General features: G+C 40.5%; 1 protein-coding gene across 6 annotated transcripts in view; it reads left to right on the forward strand.

The window, feature by feature from the left end:
* The window catches only part of LOC6731542 (semaphorin-1A), a 131,185-nt gene that overhangs the window by 98,093 nt on the left and 7,074 nt on the right, over positions 1-26,018 (forward strand). For all 6 annotated transcript variants that reach the window (XM_039298595.2, XM_039298596.2, XM_039298597.2 and 3 more), the window contains exons 5-12: positions 7,643-7,751; positions 12,060-12,255; positions 20,873-20,977; positions 21,719-21,807; positions 22,043-22,184; positions 22,554-22,675; positions 22,752-22,832; positions 23,214-23,359. In XM_039298595.2, the coding sequence (XP_039154529.1) occupies positions 7,643-7,751; positions 12,060-12,255; positions 20,873-20,977; positions 21,719-21,807; positions 22,043-22,184; positions 22,554-22,675; positions 22,752-22,832; positions 23,214-23,359 (990 nt within the window). The remainder of the gene's footprint in view (positions 1-7,642; positions 7,752-12,059; positions 12,256-20,872; positions 20,978-21,718; positions 21,808-22,042; positions 22,185-22,553; positions 22,676-22,751; positions 22,833-23,213; positions 23,360-26,018) is intronic.

The raw sequence follows: 26,018 nt of genomic DNA on the forward strand, positions 1-26,018 counted from the left end.
GGCGAAAGCCAAAAAGCACCACGTGTGTTTAAGTGTGTGCGTGGGCTTGGGTTTCCTAGTGTGCATGTATTTGTGGCAGCATGTACGAGTAGTGTGTATGGCTAGGGTGGACCAACTAAACTAGGATGACAGGCGGAAATGCGAATGTGACACGCGTTTTGCATGTGAAACGTCATGAACAATGTTAAAAAAAAGGAGAGTGTAAAGGGAAAGTTCTGCCAGGCAACCATACACATACATACACCCAAAACGCACCTTTTCCATGGCATAGCTATACCGTTACATTTCCTATGGCAAGCAGGTACTACGATGGGTGCTTAAACCCGCACATGATGTCAACCATGCCAAAACTCCTTTAATTTCTTTTCTTTCATTCTTATTCATTTTGTTACGCCCCCAAACGGCCTAAGCCTTCTCTCTTTTTCTAATATTTTATGATTAAGCCTTAAACTAATATTTTTTTATTTAAGTACCCAATGTTAGTCCGAAAAAACTCAACAAATCTATAAAATATTTTTACCATTTCAATCATTTTTGAAACTAAGGTTGCAATGCAATAAACCTAATGGTATAAAATTAGATTACAATTTCTTTCTTATTACGTTTTATTTGTTATTAGGAACGTAAACCCCCAATGGAACTGCAAACTTATTAGGCTAACTACCTTAGCCATTACTGTTCGTATCTCTTACGACACTTATGCAAATAAGCCAGAAGTGCTTGTCTAAACCAGGACACCTCCTTCGCTATGCGCGTTGCGAAAACTCGGCGGCAAATACTCGTAAAGCTTTTCCTTCGCTTCTAGATTTTCTCGCTGCGATCTATAAATATTCCATGGCAATGCGCTCGACATGAAAATTGGGTTAACACATTAAGATGGAAAAAATGTGCCAACGTTTTCCCTGCTGTCATTGCCGCATTCCATGCCATGCCATCCCATACCATCCGTTCCCATTTCCATTCCGTTCCACCCGCGCGTTTCCGTTCCATTCCATGCCGTTCATGTCAGGTTGGCAGGCAATCGAATGAATCGCGACAAAGGCGGAAATAAAATTGCTAAGCGAACAAAGGAAAATCCATTTCATTGCCCAACGGGCCTTGCTTTATTTGCCATCTCTCTCTGACTTTCAGTCTCTCTGCGTCTGTCCTTATTCCTCACGTTTTGAATTCGAGTGTGTTCTATATGCCAGCCTATCTTTCGGCTTTTAACGTCTTTTTCAACAGCGACAGAGCACAGTGGTCTATTAATGTTTAAATATTAGGTTAAGCCAATAAGACAAACATCCACAGAACAAAAATCTATATCACTATTTAATCTTCTTGAAACATAGAAGGCAAACCAATTTAATTAATAATATTGGTTTTTCACACATAAAGGATCATTTTTTTTGCTTTTGCCCCACTGTTCGCTTGCAATCGCGTATCCCATTTTTGTATGCAATTTTCCTTTTGTCGGCAGGTCTGAAAATTCCTTTGCTCACAAACACGCACACAATCTCACGGCGGTGTCCATCTTTTATTTCATTTTGTTCTTATCCTGTATCCTGCATTTGTGTGTGTGTGTCGAGTCCTTTGTGCAACCGCACAACAATCATTTCGGCACCGCAAATTCATTTCCGTTTGCGCTCGTTTTTGCTCACATCAGAGTGTATGTGTGAATGCGGCATGCATCCGCTAATTTCTGACGATTTAAGTCCATTTCTGCGTGGCCAAACCCATCAGAAGTTAGGATTGAAATGTAATCGTCCCGATGAATGGATTGAAGGATTTCGAATTGAATTGTCTGCCTGGCCATTTCACAGGCTTAAAAGCCTTGGGAAAGCGCACGTATTGTTTTCAATGGGCAATTGTTTATAGCCTAGTCAATGGCTGTAGCACACAAAATAGATTTGTGTAAAAGGTATTTCTTATGGGCCAATGGCCATTGTTCAGAAGGCCTTTTGTACAGAACGGGATTGATTTCATTAATATATTGACTTGGCTTCAAGTGAATTGTGATTTTAAAATTAATTATGTGATTGTGACATATATAATCTAAAATAGAAGGACATTTATTCTATCATTGAGAATATGCTATTCTGAATACCACTGTACTTCACTTCTTAAACAAAATATTCTTATTGCTCAGTCAGCTCTTATTTCACAATTTGTAAAATGGACGACTGGGATCGAAGGCTAAGCAGTTTGGCCAAGAGTCATCAAATTAAAAGTGATTCGAAATGCAGTTAATATTTTATGTGGCTTTGCCAAGAATGTCCAATTTTGGCTACGAAATGGAGTTTAATCATGCTTATGGGACCACAATGATGAAATGCAATTCGCTTTGCCATGTTTGCCTGTGGCCAGGAACAATCGCTCCGCACCTGACTTGGCCAAAGGGCAAAAGTCAAATGCCACCACCTGGTTAACGGGACTGATTGGTTCGGTGGGTGACTGGGTGCACGGGTGGTGCCGTGGGTGATGCAACTACAACGATATCGAGTTGTGGGTCAGCTCAGCTCGGGCAATTCACATTTGGGTTTTTGGCATTTGACAGTTTCGACATTTTCTGCCTCCATTGAGTGAATGGCACGGTATAACGTGGCTCAGTTCGGAGTTTGGTTGGTTGATTTGGTTTGGCTTGTTTGGGCCGGGCTTTTTGCACACATGCGAAAAAACGTTGGTCAATAACATGGAAATGCAAGCCATACACTTGAAAAAAGTTACGAAAAAACCTCGAACTTGTGCATTTTTTAAATGTATGCAGAACACATTAGTACCCAATAACATTTTAAGGCGGGAGGCTCATTGAATAAACCATTTGAAATGCTAATTTTGTTGCCAGTGTAGCAGCACACAAAGTCCTGAACCCTGAATTGGCTTAGTCAGCATCATCGAATGATGTGGAATGAAGTTGAAGTCGAAGCCATATCCCTGGCACAGTCAAAAAGTCAATGAAAAATGACAAAGGCTCAGCTCGAAATGGTGATGGATGTGAGTGAGCAAGGGTCTACCCCCTTTTTCTCTGTTGGACTCCAATATATTCTTTCTTTTTGAAATGGCTGCCGTTTCAAACACTGGCACACACGCACACTAAGACACCGAGCGCATGCAAATGGCGGCGACAAACATAAATTCTACCCAAACCAAGGCAAACCAAAAAAGCCTTGAAAGCGAAGAAACATGAGATGTTCGCCTGATTTGCTTAGCTATTCAGAAAAGCCATTTACCGTTATGTCAACCCCCATATGCCACGCCCACGATATATGCCGCCCCCCTCGCAGGCAGGGCTGCATCGGAATCGAAATCGGAATCAGCAGCAGCATCAGAATCGGCATCAACGCATCAATGCATCAATGCATTCCGGAAGTCGAGTGTTCTTTTCTCTGATTGCCTTCGGGCATTCCCTTGGGGCGCTGATGACGTGTGACATTGAACGTTGCTGGCATTTTTCATGATGAATTCAGTCCTGCAATTTGCCATCTCAATTGGCCATTCAAAGGAAATTTATGGAGATAAGGAATTGATTTACGCAAAAGCAGAGCTTAGCAGTGTTTATCAAAAGGACCTGGAGCAGCACAAAATATTTAAAATGGGTTTACATTATGTATGGAAAACCATTACCAAAAAGTGTTATTTGTCTTTTGCGTATTGTTTTTAGAGCACCACTCGCATTCCAGCATACTTTTAAGTCCTAATTTATTCGGAAACTATTCATATTTTCATTTATAAAACAAACAAATTGAAGGCAGAGACAGTTGAAATGTTTTCTTGTTTAAAATAAGTTTAAAGCAACATGAAAGTAACAATTTTTAGATGTAAAATGCATACCTTCAAATACTATGATCAACATAAAGTCTTAAAACTCTTTAAAAATTTCCACGAAGGTGTTGATTGAATTTGAGTGTCAAGGGAATTTTCATTATTCAAGTGAATTGCCAATTTTGCCCGGCAATGATTTTGTGCTGTAACACAGAACGAATCATTTTTCTTGGAATGCCTGTCTTTTTAATTTACATAATACCCAAAAATGTGCGTGTCACCTTGAAATTTTATACTCGAAAAGATGAAAATACCAAGAAAACAAGCTCGACAATCCAATCAATCATTCAAGCGGTACTAAATGGAGAAGTGAGGGTGTTTTGCTGTAGGCCCAACCAAGGTCGTTCTACATTGCGTATGAGTAATTTACGGCTTCCTTTCACGTATTTTCCTTGTGAGTCTAGACATATAATATTTATTTGGAATTTTTGTCTTATTCTGTTTATAACCAATACTTTTTGTGGGCCAAACCACAAAAACACCGATTGAAATGATGGCTACACCAGTTTTCGTCATTCGTCTTGCCTTCAATCTATTTTATGACTGTTGTTACCTTCAATGTGTATCCTCTTCTCAGAGGTTTTCGCGATGTCTTCTCGACCACAATGCTGTTATTTATGTGCATGTGGCTTTTGTTTCATGAAGAGGGTCCTGCGGGCGGGTTTTATTTTCCTGCTGGTTGTCCTTGTGGCTTTTGCCTTTCCGATGGCTGGCAACGCGGCGGATGGTTGATTTGCTTGCTGTTTTTCGGTTGGTTAACGGCTGGCGAATAATGAGCGAATTTTAAACGAATTTAAACTTGTTTTAGGCAAGTAAATTATACATGTTTTGTGTTTGTCTGGTGTTTTGTAATTTATTTAACATTTCTGGTATTTTAAACGGTAGCGGATTGTTTTTGATAAACTTCTTTTCTGCCAAACATATTTTAATTTGAAATTATTTTCCGTATAAATAATTGGTAGGTTTAAAATTTATATTTATATGCATGTAGCTTCAAATCATTCCGTGTTCAAGCGAAATTTGGCACATGTCTGTGTAAACCACGAATTATTTTGGGGCTTAATGGCATTACCACAAACCGCAGGAATTTCAAACCCATGGTCTGCCATCAAATGGTTACCACGCAAAGTGTTGTTTTGCCTGATTTGCCTAGTTATCGTTAGCAGACAAGCTCGTAAATTTGCTTCCTGCATTTATCCTTTTATTATATTTGGTTTCATGCTTGTTGTGTTTCGTTTAGATTGGGTGTACTCATTTAGAAAGTTCATACCGATTTATTGTTAGATTTTTAGTTAAATAACAATTGTTAGCATACGATAGATGGTCTAGTTTATATGAAATTGACTGGAGTGGTAATTACTGTTTGACTGATATTTAAAAATTAAATTTTCTAAATTTTAAGCATGTTTCCGCCTGAGCCTTTAATATGCTCACCAAAATTCGTTGGTATTGTGGTTGCCTCATTATCGCCAGCGTTTCATCCCACTAAAATGTAAACTGTAAACGTTTTCCAAGAGGAACGCCCCACCACATACATATTCCCCTTTATATTTGCCAACTGCGCTTAAGCTGCATAATAATAAACTGCAAAGCAGCGGCAACAACGAGCATTGCTAAATGTGCAACTGCAACAAGGATGGCAAGAAGAACAACAACAGGGCCAGGATAATACGAGCCAAAGCAGTGGAAATCCTGGCGTAATCGTTGCGTTCACTGCTGGCAGGCAACAACAACTGGAACAACTGCAACACTAACACACTATGCCGTGTGGAAAATATTTATGAGCTCGGTTTTCACGCCAAATGCGTTCTTTAAAATGCTCCACTCCACTCTACACAAGCACACGCACACATACATGGCCTTACCATTTCCCTTTGCTTTCACCTCGCTTTGGCATTTTCCGCGACATTTTCACAAGCGCTTGCATTGCTTGTTGCACTCTGCAATAATGTGCGTATGTGTGTGTGTGTTAGTGTGCTCCTATGTGTGTTAAGCAATGCGCTAAAGTGTTTATGTGTTTGTGAGCGTTGCAAGCCGACAAGCGACAGCAACAACAGCATTCTGCCACAGAAGCAACACCAGCAATTGCAACACCCTTTGACCCAATTTTTTATAGCCCACTCTTACCACATCCAATATACAAATATTTTATTCGATAATAACATTTAAAAGTTATTTAATAGATTATTCGACAAATGCAGACTTTTTCTACACTTGATAACATTTTTAATTAAATTTTTATATCAAAGCCTATAAAAAATGCTATTTTAACTGAAAATAAATCTGTTTTTAACAAATTTACAATTAAGTCTTGCGATATTTCTTAATTTAAAGCAGCGTATTCATAGTTTGTCTTCGGTGATACTTCCACTACGAATCCCTTAACCTATCACCAACATTCGAGCCTTTCCACCTGCCTTTCTAGCCCGGGACCAACCCATTATGGCGACTGTCCCCTTTATATGCTAATTTGGTTCGGCGCATTTTATGTGTACATATGTACCGGCGCATATATCCATAGCCATATAGTTCGTCCTGCGAACAGGAGGCGCTGACATTCGTGGGGTAGGGGATGGTGTAGTCAAGGGAAGTGTGCAGCTGCAGCAACTTTGCTGATTTTGCTGGCATTCTACGATGTTGCTGATGGTGCACATTCACGTTCGTTTGAAGTTGCCTTTCGCCGTTGTCATAATTAAAACGCGCTGCATAATTGCCAAACAAAGGTTGTGTCCTGTTCTGGGTAAAGTCCTGTCCCCAATGCCACCGAAGTTGGTCATTCGTTTGCCTCAGTTTTAGTGATTTTACCCCAATATTTGAAGAGTACAACTCCAAACTGACCAATATCAAATACAGTACGCAAACTAAGCACTGATTATATATTATATATTCATATTGATTCATGCGTTGTGCATTTCTGAGAAAGATATGAATTTATTTCGAAAATACCCCTATGGTAAACCTATGCCATATTTGATACAATTCATTTCGTTTCTTAACTAGAAGCTTTGCGCAATTTGGCAATCTGCATGCAAGCCCACTGCTCTCACGCAAATAGTATCTGCATATCTATGTATTTATTTAAAATTTTACGCTCCTTTTGCTGCACTCAGACCAAAGCATAACAAAAAAAAAAAAGAAAACACAAAAAAATGGGGGCAAATTTGAAAAGTTTCGATAAGGTTATGCAGGTTTTTCGGGTGATATTTGGGTAGTCGTGCGATGGCTGATTCCCGTATTTGGTAGTCATAAAGTGTTCAACCGAAGTGCACCCACAGCAAGCTGGACTAACCAAACCCACACAGACACACTCATATACACACACACGCACTCGCACTCACACTCACACGTAGTTGCGGTTTCAATAATCAATGAGTTGATTTTATGAAATTTTACCCCCTACACCTCGAATTCCAGGATGTGACACGCCCATCCTTGCACACCACTTCATATTGTGGGTCGCACTTGGACACACGAACATGCACCGCATGTGTGTGTGCAATTTTATTAACGAGAATTTTGGAATTTCTGCACAAATATCACATTCAAGCCGACAGGAGGGTGAAAGGTTAAAAGGAAAACAAAACATAGACCAGAGGCTTTTTGTGGTCCTGGTCACAGGCTGCGTGTTGATTGCTCGCCGCCCGAAAAGGCCAAATGAATTTTAATTAATTTTTTAATTAATTCTCCGAAACCGCCAGCTGCCCCTTTTTACTCAACCGATAGGAATGATAAAACGAGAACCGCACAAATTCTATCTGCGGGAAAGTTTACCCCTTTAATTGTTGACCACAACTTGCGCCGGACGATTTCTTATGCCAACTCTTTTCTTTGTCTCTTGCAGAAACACGGTTTTTAATTTAAGCATACACGATCTCGTCGAGCAGCAGCGATTGGTCTGGACATCGCCGGAGGATGATACCAAAATGTGTCTCGTCAAGGGCAAGGATGAGGTGAGTGAAAAGTCCCATCAATCAAAATATCTAGTTAAGCAATCAGTTATCATTAAACATAAATCCATTAAATTACATTTCAACTTCAATTGCTTCTGTGTTCGGGAGCGAAAAAGATTTTTAACTTTACAAAACTTTTAACGGATCTCAAATAGATTTTAGAAAGTGCAGTTAATTAATCGTGGACACCTGAAATAATATTTTCGTGCTTTCGCTTCAATTCAGCTGCTGCTTTTTTCGAGCTGTTTGTTAACTTTCCAGCACTTTGGCCTAATGGCCTTGCAATTCCCATTTCCATTCCTATTTCCATTTCGATTTCAACTTTGGCTGTTGCTTCCGTTGTCATAGAAATGCAAAAACAAGGCAATAAAGTGTTTCTCTGTCCTTCTCGCCATCTATCTTAACTTTTTTCGCGCTAAAAACATGGAAAACTATGAAGAAGAAGTACGCCATACAAGAAGAAATTGATTTATGCAACTTTTTCTGTTGTTGCTTCGTTCTTGTGTTTTTCTTCTTTGTGGCTAAGAAATCAAGGAAATTTATTGGAAACTCTTCACCACTGCAGTTGACCCATTAAGAAAATGCCAGTTAAGCACTGGCAACGGGGTAAATTCAGTCCACAGGGAGCGGGCAAATCAAAGCCCGAGAGCAAACTTTTGCCTAATGGAAATGGCAAATATTTTGGCTTTCAAATTGTCTTTGTTGCTGGCTTTTTGTTTCGCCTTCCGTTTCCGGTCAACTAGGCCAAATACTGCGTCTCACTCACTCTAGTGAAGCGTTGTATTGTAGTTGTCCTGAATTATTTAAATAGTATAAAAGCTTTTTCATATTAAATGATTGAAATAATATTGTATCAAAACGGCTTATAAGAAAATTGTTATAAGATTTATATATTTATGTATATACCTTTTTTTTTGAACAATCGCCAACTATGTGTGCCCTGAATTAATTTTTAGAATATATATTTTTTAAATATTAGGAGAACACGAAAACCGCACATCGGCGGTATTTTCAAGCCAAAATTTCGAGTGCCCCATCCGAACCCTTGACTGCGTTTTCTTCGCCATTTCTGTGCATGCCCAAGTGCACTTCAAGTTTGGCTTTTTGCTCACGTAATTAGCCAACACTTGTTGGCTGGTCGTGCCAGCAATTGCACGGCCAACAAAAATAGCCGGGGCAACAAAAATACAGCAAGCCAGGGCATTAGCAGGTGTAATTTGTTGAACTCAATTTGCTTGCCGGCTCCACCTGAGTGGGGGGTGGGGGTCACTTTATATGTCTGTGCCCGGGTGGGTCGCGTTATTTATGGCATCAAAGCGAGGAAGGGAGTGGAGCAAAGTTTCTTGGGACTTCTGGCCATAGCGTGCTGCGATGCCATTTGGTAGGAAAGGTAAAAACCTCTGAGAATAAATTGCAATTGTTTGGCTGGGCAGAAGAAATGAAAAGAAAAGTTCAAAATTTACAATTTTAATTAACCGACATTTTGGCCACTAATTTGGGTGCGAAAATGTCGAGTTAATCAAGCTGATAATCAGCCAAATGACGCAAAAGCCAGCAATCTTCTCAATGCGGAATGCATTTAAGGCGGTTCAATATATATAATGTTCTTACTCACGCTATGTGGAAAGTTGGTCAAGTGGTAAAATAAGTTTTGTTACATTCTGCTCTTTTTGATTTGTTCATACAAGTTTTCTTTTAGTTGTTTGGCCAATATTTAATTGTTTGATTTTTGCGTTAAAATCCTTAAATTGAGCAGTCTATATATTTATGTATCGTAGTCCATTGCCGCCATCCACAAAGCTGGTCATTGATGATTCATAAAATATTCAAAAGTGGTCAACGATGTAAAGCTGACCAACATAAGAGACAAATATTTTTTATTTAACTGACTGGGTGTGTTGATGAACATAAGTAAACCAAATAAATCAAAGAGAAAAATGTTTTTGAAATGCTTCGTAGCCAGCTATGATTTTCGAAATGAGCAATTAAAGCCAATTAAGTTAAATCAAAGTAGGAATGCAACAAACAATTATGAAGTAATTTTCAATATTAATACACGAACCACAGTGCAACGAGCAATTATGCTGTAATTTTCATTATTGATTCCCGAACTTAAGAGAGTGGTTGTGGAAAACCGTCCGGTTGTTATCCTTATTAAGTCGAACTATGACCTTAATCATTGAACAGGCCACAGAGCATCACCCACGTTCCCATTTGGCCTTCTCTGGTTTTCCCATCCAACATTCGATTTGGTTTGCAAATGGCTTTTCCCAGAGTCAGCCCTGCCCAGAAATACAATTCTGAGACCGAAAGTGGGATTGCAGTCGCCCATTGTTCTATTGGAAAATGCTGTTGAATTCATGCGGAGCTTACCAACACTTTGGCCTTCTTTGTCTGCCGGGGTCACGGCAAAAGTGTTCTGAATACCCTTTGGTACATCCCTATCCGCATACAGCTCTATTACGCAACTTGTTCTGGCTCTCCATTCAATTCAGCATTACCAGACTATTTTCAATCTAATTAGGTATTTAACTCTTACCTTACCATGCTAATTTTTATTAGATGTTTCGCCTTAAGTTCGGCACCCAAAATGTAAAAGATAAAACATAGCTTGACAAAGCCAAAATCAAACTTCTGCAGAAGAAAAAGTTTCATTGTTCATTATGTTTCTTTGTCAATGGAATGAAAAGTTGAAAATGAAAAAGCAGGAAAATATTTTGACGGCTAACAAAACGCCCGAGGTTATACAAAAATTTCGTAAATGATGGCAAAACACGACAAAATGAACCAAATTCAGCCGACGAGTAATGAGCCCTAAAAATCATTTCACTTCATAGTTTTTAAAAGCTTTATTTGACTGACAGGACTTAGACAGCCGAAGGCCACTCCTTGATTTTTCCACAACCATAGATTTTAAAATGTTTGCCAAATCAATATTCCCACGTGGCATAATGTTTAAAACAAAATAAATGTTTTTATTTAAAGAAAAAGAAACATATGAGTATATGTTTGGGGTGGTTGGAGCTACCATTTATGTGCAAAAACTATAATTAAGAATAATTTATTAACCAGTGCACACAGCCAGTGGCAACCGCAAAATTTCGAAAGCAAATTAATAAATATCACAGTTAATTGCGTTCTAAACATTGTTCGTCTATGTCTGCAATGCGTGTTAATTACAAGCGAAATAAAGGAAAGTACGACTTCACAACCAGCCCTGGACTTCATGTTATTGTTTTGTTAAATTATTTAAATTTATGCTCTAGTAGCTTGCCACACACAACAAGGATAGAACATGTTAATTATTTCACGAACAATAAACTAAATTAAATGGAAAACGAAATTTGTGCAAATACAAGATAGCGAAAGCTTAGGAAAAGCGGGTATGGGCATAAATTAAAAAGCTGAGCATTTCTTAGGCATCTCCAATCAACTTCTTCAAGGACTTTTAAATTAATTAGGCCACTTAAGGGTAATTAGCTATACAATTTTATGTGAGTGCAATACTTATTAGTGTGAACTTTATGACCCTTTAATTGGCCTCAAAATGTAGGAAAATATTTAATAATGACATGAGGCAATACTTTGGTGAAGTAAAATAGCTGGCGGTATATGAACGACCCCTCATAATAAATGCAACTAAAGGACTGGCCTCATTATTAACAGGCAAACCAAATATTTAAATATTTCAGCGCACACAGGAAATGCAAGAGACACATAAAAGGTGTACAGTGGAATCAGCTGCCTGGGAGTATTTCAAATGATTTGTCATGTCAGAGTGCAAACACTTCCGGCTGCAATGGTGACACAGGGCGAGGGGAGTTGGCGGGGTTTTTGGTAGTTGTAGTGGCGCCGGAAATGTCAGGCAACAATTTTCCACCACTATGGGAAAAGTTTGTTCCTCCTCGCCTGCTAAATGGGAGCAAGTTGCGCATTTGCCTTTTAATATTTATTGAGTTGCAGGTGCACCGCCCCGGCAACATTCATTGTTTGCTTTCGAAGTGCTTTTGCAACGCATCAAATATTACAATTTGCGAAACATTTATGCAAAATAGGTTGGAAGTGGAAAAGCAGAGCATATATGTTTACATTGTGACCTCTTTAACCATTTTGAACCTACATATTATTTCGCAAAATGACCTTTTATGACATTTACTAATAACTAACGAACTGGTTGAACTTTTCAAAATATTGTTAATAGAGTAAAAATGACTTTTAGAAGTCCTTCACCAACTTTTTCATTCTTTTTAGACCCTAAAGTACCTTTAAAGTCCTTTCGCTTAAATTCTTCAACTTTAACGTTTTCAGGAGGCCTGCCAGAACTACATCCGCATCATGGTGGTGCCATCGCCGGGTCGCCTCTTCGTTTGCGGCACCAACTCGTTCCGGCCCATGTGCAACACGTATATCATTAGTGACAGCAACTACACGCTGGAGGCCACGAAGAACGGACAGGCGGTGTGCCCCTACGATCCCCGTCACAACTCCACCTCTGTGCTGGCCGGTAAGTGTACAGTTCATCCACTAGCCCAATTTGCTATAATTTAATTTCATGTTAATATCAAAGATTCATAAACAAATAACTAAGAAATCAAAGAAGGATTCTTAATTAAATAAAATTACAAAAGAGTTGTCTCAAAACAGAACAGGGACAACACTGCGTATGCGTAATTTTTCAGATTTGCAAAAAAAACTCATTTAGCGATTACTTTTAATTATTCAAACTGCGCTAAAAACATAACAATGTACTATGGGGTGCAATTCATATATTTAAAGTGCATCACTTTGAGGTCAAGAAAAGAATAACAAAAACACGCATACGCCCCGTTGTTCATATCAACAATTTTCAACGAATTCAGCTGTGAATACTTTTTCTTTGTGCCTTCTTGGTTTTTTCCCGTTTTGTTATGCCACTCGAATAATTTATTGTTCACAAGCATTTTGTATGCGAATTGTCCATTTTGTTCCGGCTGTTATCGCCATTTGCAATAAGAGAGAAAAACGCAAGGAATGTGACTGTGAGTAGAGACTCCTCGTATTGCCCCACCGCGCAGGCAAATAAATCGCTTAAAAATTGTCATTCATCATGCGATGCCTGCGCTACCGCTTTTTTCAGGTTTGACTTCGTGAACGGCGGGGAAGCCGCATGATAAATTTTTAGTATTATTGTTCGGCTGCCGAATGGCAGACAACTGCAAATTATGTGCGAAATATATTTCTCCACCAACCCAAACTGATAAAAGATTTCGAAATTACCTACATACTCGATATTTGATTGAAATTTATGGCCCCACCAGGTGTGAAAAGAAACTCGTTAAAAAATATATGGAATGAACGGGTTTAATATCCATACGATTTGTATAAATACTTATTATTTAACCCTCTCCAACTGTTATTTTTCTGAGAATTTCAACTCAAAAGGATTGCAGAGTGAAATAAAGTTACATTTCTCCTTGTGACACTGAATGCGCCGTGCATATAGAATGAACTTTTATTTTCGCCACTCGTGCAACCCAGAAACTCAGCCAATAAACAAGCGCATTTGGCGCTTGCGACGGTGGGTGGAAATATTTTGAAGCCCTCACTGCATCCACCAACACCCATGTTCTAGCGCCTGCAAAGTCATAGTTTTGATAATATTTCCACTTGGCACCCATAAATCGACATTCTTTGCCGCCATGTTGTGAAGTTTTCGCGCAGTGATTTGTTTGCATTTCATTGTCTGCAGCCAGCGAAAACTTTGCCAAGAGCAAGGAGGAGTGGGTCCGGGCATAGATAATATCGATAAACGTTTATAACTAACTTGAAAGTGTGTGTGTGTGTGATGGGTTTTGTTGGTCCATCGGCATGAGAGGGCACCGAGTGTTGCCACAACTTCCGCCGGATGCAGCTGCCTTCCCCATGTGTGTGTGTGCTTCTTCCCTCCACACTTACTCACACACACACTCACAAGTGTGTTGGCAACTCGCCCACTTTTTCACGCCCGTGACCCCCGCGCCGCCCCCCTCAACACCGCGCCAATGTGGGTCATAAGAGTTTATCATCAACAAGCTGCCACATCCTGGCCAAAAAAGAAGCAGCCAAACCTGAAGCTGTTGTCAGCCGCCATTTTCTTTATTGCTTGCAGCCATTTTTGCGCCCATTACTTTTCATGCTGCTGCCGGGTATATCGAATTTCTACGTAGATTGAGTGCAGTGTTATATTAAGATCACTACGTAAGGAGACCACCACTTTTGGCACTTACGGATAAACTGAGTTTAAATCAATGTAAAAATTACTTTTAATTGTAATCAGCTAAAGCTAAGAATTCACTACTAGGTACTAACAAGTTTAATCCGCCTGGCTTTTGATTTTTTCCGGCGTTTTCCCCCGGCCCCTCCACTTTGTTCTTACTCCACTTTGATTTCCCTCCATGGTGCTAATATTAAATCGACATTTTTACATATAACCCCCCGCCAACCGACGAGCTGCGTCTTTAGTCATTTGCTGGCTGTCAGTTTTTCAGCGCTCGCCTTGCCAGGATTTAAGGATATGCGACGCGGATTGGGGAACGGTTAGCTGGGCCATGTTGTTTAGATTACAAATTGCCCGGACAGAGGCAACCCATAAAAAAAACCCCATCATGGTGGTGCACTAAATAACAACAACAATGGCAGCGAGTCTAGAAAAGTTCCGATTCAGAAATACAAAAAAAAAAAAAACACGAGCGAAAAAAGTCGCCGAAAAACCAGAACAAGCTGAAAAATGTTATCAATTCAGTTTTTATTCGTGACAGGGCGTTGATGTCATGGGCTGACGTGGGCGTGGTCGGTAACTGGCACAAAAGTTTTATCCCCCACCCTGCCGCCCCTGACCATTTTATAGCCCCCACCCCTTGTCCTCAGTGGGCCACAGTTTTCTAACGCTTTGCGCAAAAAGTTCATGGACACATTTTTGTGCCAATTTCGTTGTAAAAATATTGTTGTAACCATGATGAAGTTTTCAATTGCTTTTTCCACCAATATACGACATCTAGCCACCCATTTCAGTTCAGTTCAGTTCAGTCGAGTCCAGTCCAACCGCCTTATCCTGTTCGCTTTCCTGGTGTTTCAATATGGCGGAAGGCATCTATTTTTGTTCGATTTAAAAAGTGCATGCGAAATAAATTTCAATCGCTGACAGTGTCACCCAACGACATCGGCCAGCGAGTACAAAACTTTCCCAATAAAAAATTAAGCACACCGAAAAGAGAAGGAAACAGGAGAAAAAAAAACATAGAAAAGCAAAAAGTTCTTATTTTGTAGATCCGGAGAAAATGGAAAGAGGAAACACGTATTAGCCGGCTTTGTCGTTTAATTTGTTAAATGTTTTCATTTGGAATTAGGGTTCGAGCGAGAATTGTTGAACAGAAAGGAAAGTCTGATTAATCACGAGCCAACGCTGCTGTGCTGCCGGCCAAAAAAAGAGGAGGCAAAATGGCCAACAGCGGCCAAATCCCTTGCCGGCAAACTTTGTCCCGTTCCCCGAAAAGCCGACGCATATTAATTTCGGCACACTCCCCATTCCGAGCCCCCAATCCTCGGTCGGTGTCCTTCGAATTTTCCCTCTGCACGTCCGTGGATTCTCAGGCACAGCGAAGCGTACAAATTGCCATCACTTGCGTTCAATTTTAGACTTTTCCAAGCAAATGCACAAACGCGATTAAAATGCTGACGAATGTTGGTAACAGGGGGGCAGAAAGGGGCTGGTCGGACATTGGCGCCGCCGAAAAATGTCAAGGACTCGGCAGGACATGGCGTTTACGGTGACCTGTGAACCGTTGCCAAACCGTTCCAAGCTGCATTTGCATATCGCACAAACCGCTTCAATTTCACACCACGTTGGCACTTTTTCCCCCTTTGCGCCGCTTTAAAGTCCACCCTCTCATCGATTAAATTTTTGATTTCGAATAATTTATTTCCGCATTTTAAGCACACCTAGGGGAATGTCAATCAGAGATGTGTAAGTTTTTTAATTCAAGTTCTATGTATATGTTCAAGTTTAAGTATAATGAAATACTAAACAATATTTTGTGGAGCAAACTGGGACTGCTTGAAATGATCTAATTTATTTATTTAATAATTAAGGGCCATTCCCTCGCATCATTTGCTTCTTAGGGTTATTCTTACTGATGTTTTGGGTCGTTTGGACCGTGCGCACAGTGCTCGTTAAAAAGTAAAGGAGAGCTAATTTATTTTAGCCAACTTAAATTGGCTTAGGCGAATGACCAGAAGAAAGCAAATGGCGCGTTATCTGGAAACCAAAGCCGGCTAAAAGGATGGTCCTGGTCAAAGTGCGGGTGCAATGCAAAATGAGAACAACAACTACTGCTAGGCAAAAAACAAGACCAGCGACAGCAACAACTGTCAGTTTCATTAAAAACAATGAAATCTGCTAAGAGCCAAAAGTTTAAATGACCGTCTAACAACTGCAAAGGATAAAAAGGACACCAGCGCACACACACAAACACACACACACCTAAAGGGCACTCGAAAAGCTCTTGAAAAAAAGCCAGGCAAAAAAAGTCTGCAGTAAAATATGTACTCGAAAACAAAGTCCAAACAATAAACCAAATGGCGGAAAAGCAGAGAGAAACCGTTTGCAAAAAAAAAGCTGTATAAAGACCCCAAACAAGCACAGCTTGTGACCCTTTTTAGCGGACAATGCGCGGACTTTTCTTGGTTCCTTTTTCCTATTTATGTCTAAGACAAAAAAAAACATTACAAGAAACAATTAGCTGCCAAAATGAGGCCAAGAGGACAGCCCATCTTTTCGTAGTTCAAAATCACTAGATCCTTGAAATGGGGACATAAGATTATGTTAAAAATAAAGGTTCAGCTAAGAAGAGCTAATACGTAAAGTTTTGGGTTTTATTCTGATATTAATTTTACATAATATCACTGTCACCTTCTCAAATAAATTATCATATTCACTCTGTTAAAAAGTTATCGGTTGCAATCCACAAGATATTTCTTTCAGTTCCCATTTTCACTTTCAATTTCCGTTCCTTTTAATTTCCGTGAGGTGTTCTTTTGCTCTGCACGCTTCCTTTTTGAACTGCCAATTTCGTTCGGAATATTTCGTGTGTATTTGTTTTAAAGAAACTATTACAATACAAGGTAGTTAATGCTTAAGTTCCCAAATTCGCAACCAAAACGACATACATTACATACCATTAACAATGAAACACAAATGAAGTACACTTCTTAAGTTGCCATTTACAATAGCTGCCAAATTTCTGTCCCCCATCTTAAAATAGAAACGCACTGAAGTGCTCTAAAATCAGTGAAAAGATGCCATACCAACCAAGCTTATGTTTGGAAACATTTTCCCCCAGACCACAACTTAAGCATCCACTTTGTGGAAAAGACTGGAAAGACATTAACTTTTAATTCGATCGTTTATAAGCACAATGCAAAATCCCCAGCAGATGCATCTGAAAATGCAAATCTGGCCAAAGGGAGACCAAAAGCTGATAATTGCGGTGCGCCAATAAAAAGCGAATTAAGCTAATTGCCAAATTTTCAAAATCCCCAAAAACATTAGGAATTGGAAAGCACCAGAGCCAGAACAAAGATGGCCCAAAAGCAGCAAAAAGCCCAAAAGAGTAATGAAAGTGGAGCAAAATGCGAAACTGCTACAGAGAAGCGCACATGTTGCCAAAACTTTTCAGCCGTTATTCCTCCCTCGTTATTTCCCGGCGTCTGCATTTCTATAAGAGTACAAGTGAAGTGTAATTACAGCCAAAAATTGATAACACACAAAAATGGCAAAGAGAATGTGTTCCCTGGGCACTCAGCCAGCCTGTGCAATTAAAGTCGGGGCTTAGGATGGGGTTAGCTTGCTCTTCAAAGTGGGTCAGGCGTATAGTGTAATTAACCCCATTGATACGGCATAAAGTCCCTTCATAATACGAAATTTCGAAAAAAGAATCAAGCCAACATTACATGGCTTGAAACTAATTACACAAAGTAAAGGATAAGTCTTTACTCGGTGTGGTTTTTTTCCACTGGATTATCCTAAATATCATCTAAAATACCTTGACAAACATTATCTTACGCCACGCTATGTTTCCGGTCATTTCCATAAAATTAAGCAATTTACCGGATTGCAACACAGCAGACAATTGTACTTCAAAGGTCCATCTAGGAATGCATTGATATGCATAATGTAAGTGTGCACGGTTGAGGGTAATTACTCCTAAGTGGGCTATTTAACTAAGGGCCTTACACTCGACACATGCAGGCATGAATGAACGTAATTCAAGGCATTAAACAAGGACCAAAAGCAATGTTTATATGCTTAGACCCTGAAAAATGGCAATTATAAGTGTTTTTTGGGCGCGTGTGTGTGTGTGTGTGTTAGATATCAAATATTTAAAACACAACGTACCGGTAATAAAGCTTTCCCCGTTTTCCAGCTCGATTCCCGCCGGTGCGCTCGTTATTTCGACCCTCTATCCCTGTACGTCCTGTCATTGAAAATGAGTGTAATTTATGTATTAGCGTGTGCGCGTGTGTGTATGCCGGCCGCATAATAAAACATGCAAAAATATGCAAATTGGCGCAGTCAACGCGATGAACTTTCATTACGCCTTGTTCCCGTCGCTCTAAAGAGCATTTTCCGCTTTCCTCGACTAGCCCAGAAAATCGATTAAATCACTTAAAGAGTTTATCGAACTTTATGCCACAGTCAGAGGCAGCGAAAAACGCTGCAAGCCCACCAAGACTTTGTGAGAAGCGCATAGAGAGGTGTAGTGTGCGAAAGGGATGGCGCCTAGACATGGACGATGTGCATAATTTTTGCACGCTAGATTGTCATTTAAAATGAGTTAAGCCCGGGCAATTGCTGCAATGCGGAAAACTTCGCAAAGCCTCAGTCTGAGTCGGATTTTGAGTCCGAGTCCTGGGCGGTCGGTTGGACGTGGGTCGTCAGGTAACTGGCGTTATAATGAGCAAACAATAAAAGCAAACGTCGCTGCACGAAACAATGACGAGAACGAGAACGAGAAAGACAGCGTGGAAAAGGAAAGAGATGGGGCAAAGAACACACACAAACAAAAACCAATTAGATGCAGCGAGGACAGCGAAGGCCAAAGGTGGCAGCTGCAACTTTTCGTGTCCTGTCGATGTTGCGACAGGTCGACGGTTGGCTGCGGCAACTGGGGGGAACTGGGGGCACGTCCCTTTCCCATTGTGCACCTTGTTAGCGAAGGCCAAAGAAAGCAGCTCCAGTTCAACAAAAAAGTATCCTAAATACAACTACGACAATGACAACCATCGATCGCTATGCTAATTGCATTCTCATTGTTAATTACAAGCATTTAAGCAAAAGTTTTTATTTTTTACAGCATTACAAGCTTTTGAACACGAAACTCGAATGTCGTACAGGACTATTTTCAATTAAATGAGTTGAATTCTTAAAGTATGGAGCAAAATTAGAGGTTTCAAAATCTAAAAAGTCTTTAATTGAAAAAGTAAAATCACTTTTCATTGCAAGCATTTGGTTGTGTTTTTGCCAGCTTTCTTTTTAAATATTCAGCAATAGGTTTTATGATTTTGATTTAAGATTCCCTGTCCATTAACTCCACTTGGGGGATTGTTTTTATTGGCCGTTAGCCCCACCTGTCCCCCTTATGCTGCTCCAGCAACCCCCTTTTGACTCTAGCATCCGCCGGCCTTTAAAGGACTTTTCGGTACTTCCCCCCACTTTTACTTTTCACTCACAGCGTGACTTTTACAGCCTCTTAATTTAAGCACTCGCCTGTCGAAGATTCAGAGGGTTTCTTCCTCCGACGAGGGCTAATAGGAGCAGTATTTGGCGGGGTAGGAGGCAAAAATTAATTTGTTGCAGACGACGCTTTTAATGTGGCTTTGTGTTAAATTAATGTGCCACTCGCTTGTTCCTCGTTCGACGATGCCCTCTTACACTTTGCTGCTCACGTTCCTGTCACGTAATTCCCATTTTCCATTCCGCCCTTCAGTGTACCTGCCACGCCCACGTGCCGCATTGTAAATTTGATAGATTGCTGAAAGACCATCATAGGCCAACCCGAAAACACGACCCAAAATCACAATGCGCTCAACTTAGCAAGGCCATAATCGTGGAATTCTATTCAGTTGCTACCCATCGCTCATTTACCCATTCTTTAGTAGCATTAACCATGTAATTTCGCCTACACGGTTTGCATCAATCAAAACTAACTAAGAGATCGACCATCAAGCATTGAAAAGTATTTTATTTTGAACGTGAACATTTTACTGGGAATAGAAAGTGTATATACTTTTTAAATAGATAACTCCTAGTAGTAACAATAATTAAAGATAAGTTGGGCATTATTTGAATAAAACGACTGTTGTTAGATATAAAATACACACATGTGGTATACATACACTTGACGTTTGTTTTGCCGAGTTGTATGGATGGAGGTGCTGAGATTTCGATGCCGAGACAGCAAAGCCATTTCCGGCCAGACAAAAAGCGGGAGCTCGGAATTTCCGTTGCTATTGTTCGGGTTTGATTCTGTTTTTCCATATTTATTTCACTGGCTGTCTTTATTTTATTGCTGCCGGAGCTCGACAAGGACAAAGCCAAAGTCTCTGACAAGCGCGAGCCAATTCGCTGCACAAACAAAAATCAAAACGAAAACGACAAAATGAAAATAAAAACAAGAAAATCTCATTTATCTTCTCAATGTGGCCGCAGGCGCATTCAATGCCATCCAAGAAGACATGTCAAACTTCTCCCCTCAATGTTGTCGTTTAGCTTAATGGAATTTGTCGCTAGCATTTAGTCAGCCAACAGGGCGTATGTGTGTTGGCTTGTGCCCGATGTACAGCAATTGGCAAATACTTTATAATACCCGAGCTGAATTTTCTTTAATGCATAATAGATGCAATAGTAGTACAATTTAATTGAACAAGTACTTCAGTACTTTTGTGCAGGTAATAGAATTACACGTAATTGACATTTATCTGTGACATTTTAATGCCGAAAACGCCTGTTTGTTGGTTGGCCCACCTTTAAAGCAAAAATATGTCTTAAAATATTAGAGTTGTTCACTAAACCAGAGATTCCATATATCCTTGCTCTCTCTTTGCAGACAACGAACTGTATTCCGGTACCGTGGCGGATTTCAGTGGCAGCGATCCGATTATCTACCGGGAGCCCCTGCAGACCGAGCAGTACGATAGCCTAAGTCTCAACGGTAAGTTCCTGGGCGCGATTGTAGCCACTTGTGGTAATTGAAAATGTCATGGACCCTGTCAGGATGGCGTTTCCGTTGTAAAAGCGTAGTGCGAGTCCTGGTTACGCAGACCCAGCCCAGCCCGACGCCGCCCATGTCTGTCCATGGTGTCCTGTCGAATGTCAGTTTACGATGGCCCGCGATTGCCTTTTGCATATTTCAAGGGCCTTGGCCATGTTCGGCTTCCATTAACTGAATCTGAATCCGAACCGACATGGCACGTTCGACTGTCATTTACCAGCGAAGATGTGCGACAGACTTCATAATTCATATTAAATAGCCTGTATCGGAAGCTACTACTTGGGGGTTCCAAAGTGATTCAGTGGAAATTTTCAGGAATTTCGGTTTTATTTCAATTTTTGCGGTTAGGAAGTTTCTTCCTTTTCATCTCTGTGCTATGGTTAAAATTAACATATTTACACTTTGAGATTTGGGGGACTACTGAATTTTAATTTAACCATTAAACCCAAATACGTCGTTTATTCAGAACCTTTGCATAAGAATGAAACCATGAAACCAATATCACCGACTGACGTCACATATTACCCGCCAATATCCATCATAAATTCATAGAATATGACAATATTGGAAAACTGAAAAAAAATAAAAAAAATATTGGAAAACATATAAAAATGTTTACAATCTTGAAAACTATAAATAAAATTTGATGACCAAACTTATGTGCCATTTCTCGTTTCGCAGCCCCGAACTTTGTGAGCTCATTTACGCAGGGCGACTTTGTCTATTTCTTCTTTCGGGAGACCGCCGTTGAGTTCATCAACTGCGGCAAGGTGAGTACACGTGCAACATCCAATCGAAGAGTTTTCCAATCGATTTGGGGCACGAGCATCAGCAAATGCAATCAAACGCGGCGAAGATACAATCAAAGTTGGACAGAAAACAACTGCTGATGCCGGGATTATTTATGCTCCGCAGATTGTCGCATTTGTTGGTCCTCCGTATCCAGACATTTGCTAGCCCCCAGCTGAGCTGAATTAATATCTTATCATTCGATGGTCTTTTCAGGCGATTTATTCGCGCGTTGCCCGCGTCTGCAAATGGGACAAAGGTGGCCCGCATCGATTCCGCAACCGCTGGACATCCTTCCTCAAGTCCCGCCTTAACTGCTCCATTCCCGGCGATTATCCTTTCTACTTTAACGAAATCCGTAAGTGTTTATCTTTAAGTGAATGAATGAATTGAATCTGGGTGTGTAATTGAACAAGTGTATCTGATGTTTGTTATTAAAAATGACAGCATCGCACATCCAGATAAAATTAGTTTTTAGAATATTAATTAGTAAATTGCCGTTTGGCAATAATTAAAATAAATTTTGCTGTTACTCAAACTAAATTAAATATTTTGTGAACAACATAAATAATATTCCTAATTGAAAGCAAACCGTTGAACTGCAGAAAATATGTGAAATACTATAATGCATTGATTTTGTTTAAATGACTTTCGTGATTGATTGATATATTTAATCCATATTTTGCTAAGCTAATATAATATATTAAATTATTTTTGTAACATTTAGAATCTGCCAGCAATCTGGTGGAGGGACAGTACGGCTCGATGAGCTCGAAACTGATCTACGGAGTCTTCAACACGCCGAGCAACTCGATTCCCGGCTCAGCGGTTTGTGCCTTTGCCCTCCAGGTGAGTTTCCTTGTCACCGAATTGTTTCTTGAAATGGAAAATTAAATTTTGTTCCCTCCATTTTCTCACCGCATAGGACATTGCCGATACGTTTGAGGGTCAGTTCAAGGAGCAGACTGGCATCAACTCCAACTGGCTGCCAGTGAACAACGCCAAGGTAAGAGCTCCGAATCCTCGGGCATGGAAATCGCAAATCCCGAATTTCTTGTGACCGCACTCCGGCACATCTGTTGCCTGGAAAATTTATGACTTATGGCCGGCTTGCCATAAAAATGTATTCTTCGCTTGGCACAAATTTTGCATTTGCATCTCCAAATGCTTTTGCCAATTTCCAGCAGATGACTGCACATGTCGCCATCGATTTGGGGCTTGCCTTCATTTGCCATAAGGATTTGGCACAGCAAAGGAGTAACTAAAGAATCGCCTTAAAGTTATTGAACTATATATGATATCCGTAGTTTAAAACAAAATTGGACATTTTTATGCTTCACTTATTGGTTTCAATATGTTTTATACCTTCTATGTCACGTTTTTTTAGGTGCCCGATCCTCGACCCGGTTCCTGTCACAACGATTCGAGAGCGCTTCCGGATCCCACACTGAACTTCATCAAAACACATTCGCTAATGGACGAGAATGTTCCGGCATTTTTCAGTCAACCGATTTTGGTTCGGACGAGCACAATGTGAGTAACTGCATGGCAACATACGTATATATATGCACGTGGTCCTTATTTCGTTGCTTTCGTCACTTCCGTTTCCGGTGCGAGAGATATGACAGAACTCGAAAGGGTAGTAAATAAATTCGTACTCTAACAAAGTGGCCAACTTCGGCTGGTTTCGTGGTTGTAGCTGATTTTGAAACACACGACACATATAACATATACTTGCGGCAACTCTTAAACTATTGCTCAATTCATGAGTTTCACAGTTGGGTCTGTCGTCGCACACAAAATGCTCAAACTTACTGGCTTTCAACGAGCATATTCTGCCGTTGATTTGCCATCGTATGGGTTTATTCCCTCCATGTTGCAGCATCTGTTTCAGTTTATGGAAATTCGATAAGGTGTTAGTCAGCGCAAATAACCGTAAACCGTTGCAACCTGAACTGCAAACGGAAAGAAAACGGGTGGATTGTTGCAATAAATTATTTGCCAGCGATTTCGCCCTCTCTGGCCGGAGGGAGAATTTAAAAATTCAATTTGGTAACTTTTCCATGTAATTGAGCCACAATTATGGCGAAAAGCGCCGAGATGTGTGCTGGCAAAGTGGTGAAACTTTAAAGAGGGCTAAATCATAGGCGAGCCACTGAGCACCACTTGCGACTGGGAGTTACTGTTGTACAGTGGGGCAAATTCAACCATATTTGCACAAGTTATATGGAATATGAAAATGAAACTAAAGGAAAAGTAATTGTTATTATTACATACTAAATTAAAAATATAAGTACTGTTCAATTCATAAAAATACAAACAAATGCTGTGCTACACATTTTTTCAATCTTTTGGAAAGCCATTTTGTATAGTCCATTCTACAAACGTGCTATCAAAACTCTAAGATTATTCCATTGAGTAGAAAAGCTCAATGCAAGAACCACTGTGCCTAAATGGTGGCTCAGGTGGTGGGGCAGCTGCAGTTGCCTTTGCGATAGTTTGAAGCAAACGAAGCGAGCCAGCCAGAAGGAAATGCATGGATGCGCTGAGGAGGCAACCCGTAACGAAAATATGTATGCACAACTGAATAAATTAGAATGAAATATGGAACACGTAGCAACAACGCAGTCTGCGGACCTGCTCCCGCATCCGCATCCCCATCCTGATCCCCATTCGCATTGGCATCCCTTCCACATCCGCATCCGCATCCACTGAACATTTTCTGTGCCACATGAGCACACCACAACAAATGTACGTGGAGTGGGTGCAGTGTGGGTGTGGTGGGGCGGCCACTTTCTGCAACTGACTCACTGCATTTTGGGGGACTGGAGCAGCGGATGCTCCGCCCGAGGACGCGGGCGTGCATTGGAATTTAATCAAGACCCCGGGACACTCAATTGAAAGCCATAAAAATGCGCAAAAGTTACTTCAGCATTTTTTTCTCATTTTGTGGCTCAGCTGTTCTCATATGGCAGAACGTCAACTTTTTGACTTGGTCTTGATTTAAATCCGACTTCCTTAAACTGAGATTTCATATTTAAGGGCATGATGATTAGGCGTCATCGCCAGTCCATAAATCAATTTATTAACTGGGTCATAGACGTATGCGCCTTATTGAGGGCAAGTCAATATTTAATCATAGCAAGGATGCGTTCAAATGCAGATTTATAACGCAAGTGATGTGTGTAATTGGTTAATACAATTTATTTGAAATATTTAAGAGACGATAGATGTGGCACAAAAGTACAACTTATGTTGGAAGTAGATAGTTTTTTCAAGTTCTTAAATACTTTGAGCCACATTCAACATTTCTCTTTTCTGTCACCAGCCAGCGTAAGATTACTTTTAATTCCCTTTGGCTCTTGGCCGCTTAGTCTTTGAGCCAGGTCAAGCTTGTTGGGGAAATTCATTTATCATGTTTTCCAATTCGGCCCAAACAATGCGCATAAATTATTCTCGAGTTGAAGCCAGGGCGAAATGCCGCAAAACGAGGGCGTCGTCGATATGATAGGCTGGATAATGTGGGGGATTTATTGAACGCAAATGACAAAATCAAATCAAAAATTCTACAGAATTTATGGCATTTGGCCAAAAACATAAATTTATTATAATTCCGTTCGTTTGGCCAGCCCATTTCCGCTCCTCGAGTGCCAGCTGCCTGCGGGGGCGGTTGGGTGGGCGTGGTGTGGCCAAAATAAATCTGGAAAAAAGGCAAATAATTTGCATAGCGGCACGGGGCGGAGGCAGAGTGCTGAAAGTTAGCAGCAAGTTGAAAGCCGTACCCGTACTCATGAAATGTCGACAAAAGTTGAATGTACCAGCTCGGGCTCCGTTACAAATTGTTTCCTGACGCAGACCGGAAGCATCCCATATTCAACCGATTCCAGCCAGCTGGCTGACCATATCCCGTCTGCATCTTCCTGTCCCAAGATATCGCATTGTCCTTAACGTGTTCTTATCGCTTTCGCTGCCAGGTTACCAACGAACGGGGTGGCGACTTAGTCCAAGTCCAAGAGAGGTGGACAAATGACGACCAACTTCCCGCCCATTGTGTACCGCCCATTTGTCTGGCAAGTTGGCTGTCATCGTCATCGTCGCCCTTTGAACTCATCGGAGCGATACAAAAAGTTGGCAACATTTTTGCAAGTTTCAATTGCCAGAACTTTGGACTTTGACCCGGAGCAGGACGTGT

This window comes from Drosophila simulans, chromosome 2L, assembly GCF_016746395.2.
Source record: "Drosophila simulans strain w501 chromosome 2L, Prin_Dsim_3.1, whole genome shotgun sequence".
NCBI lineage: Eukaryota > Metazoa > Arthropoda > Insecta > Diptera > Drosophilidae > Drosophila > Drosophila simulans.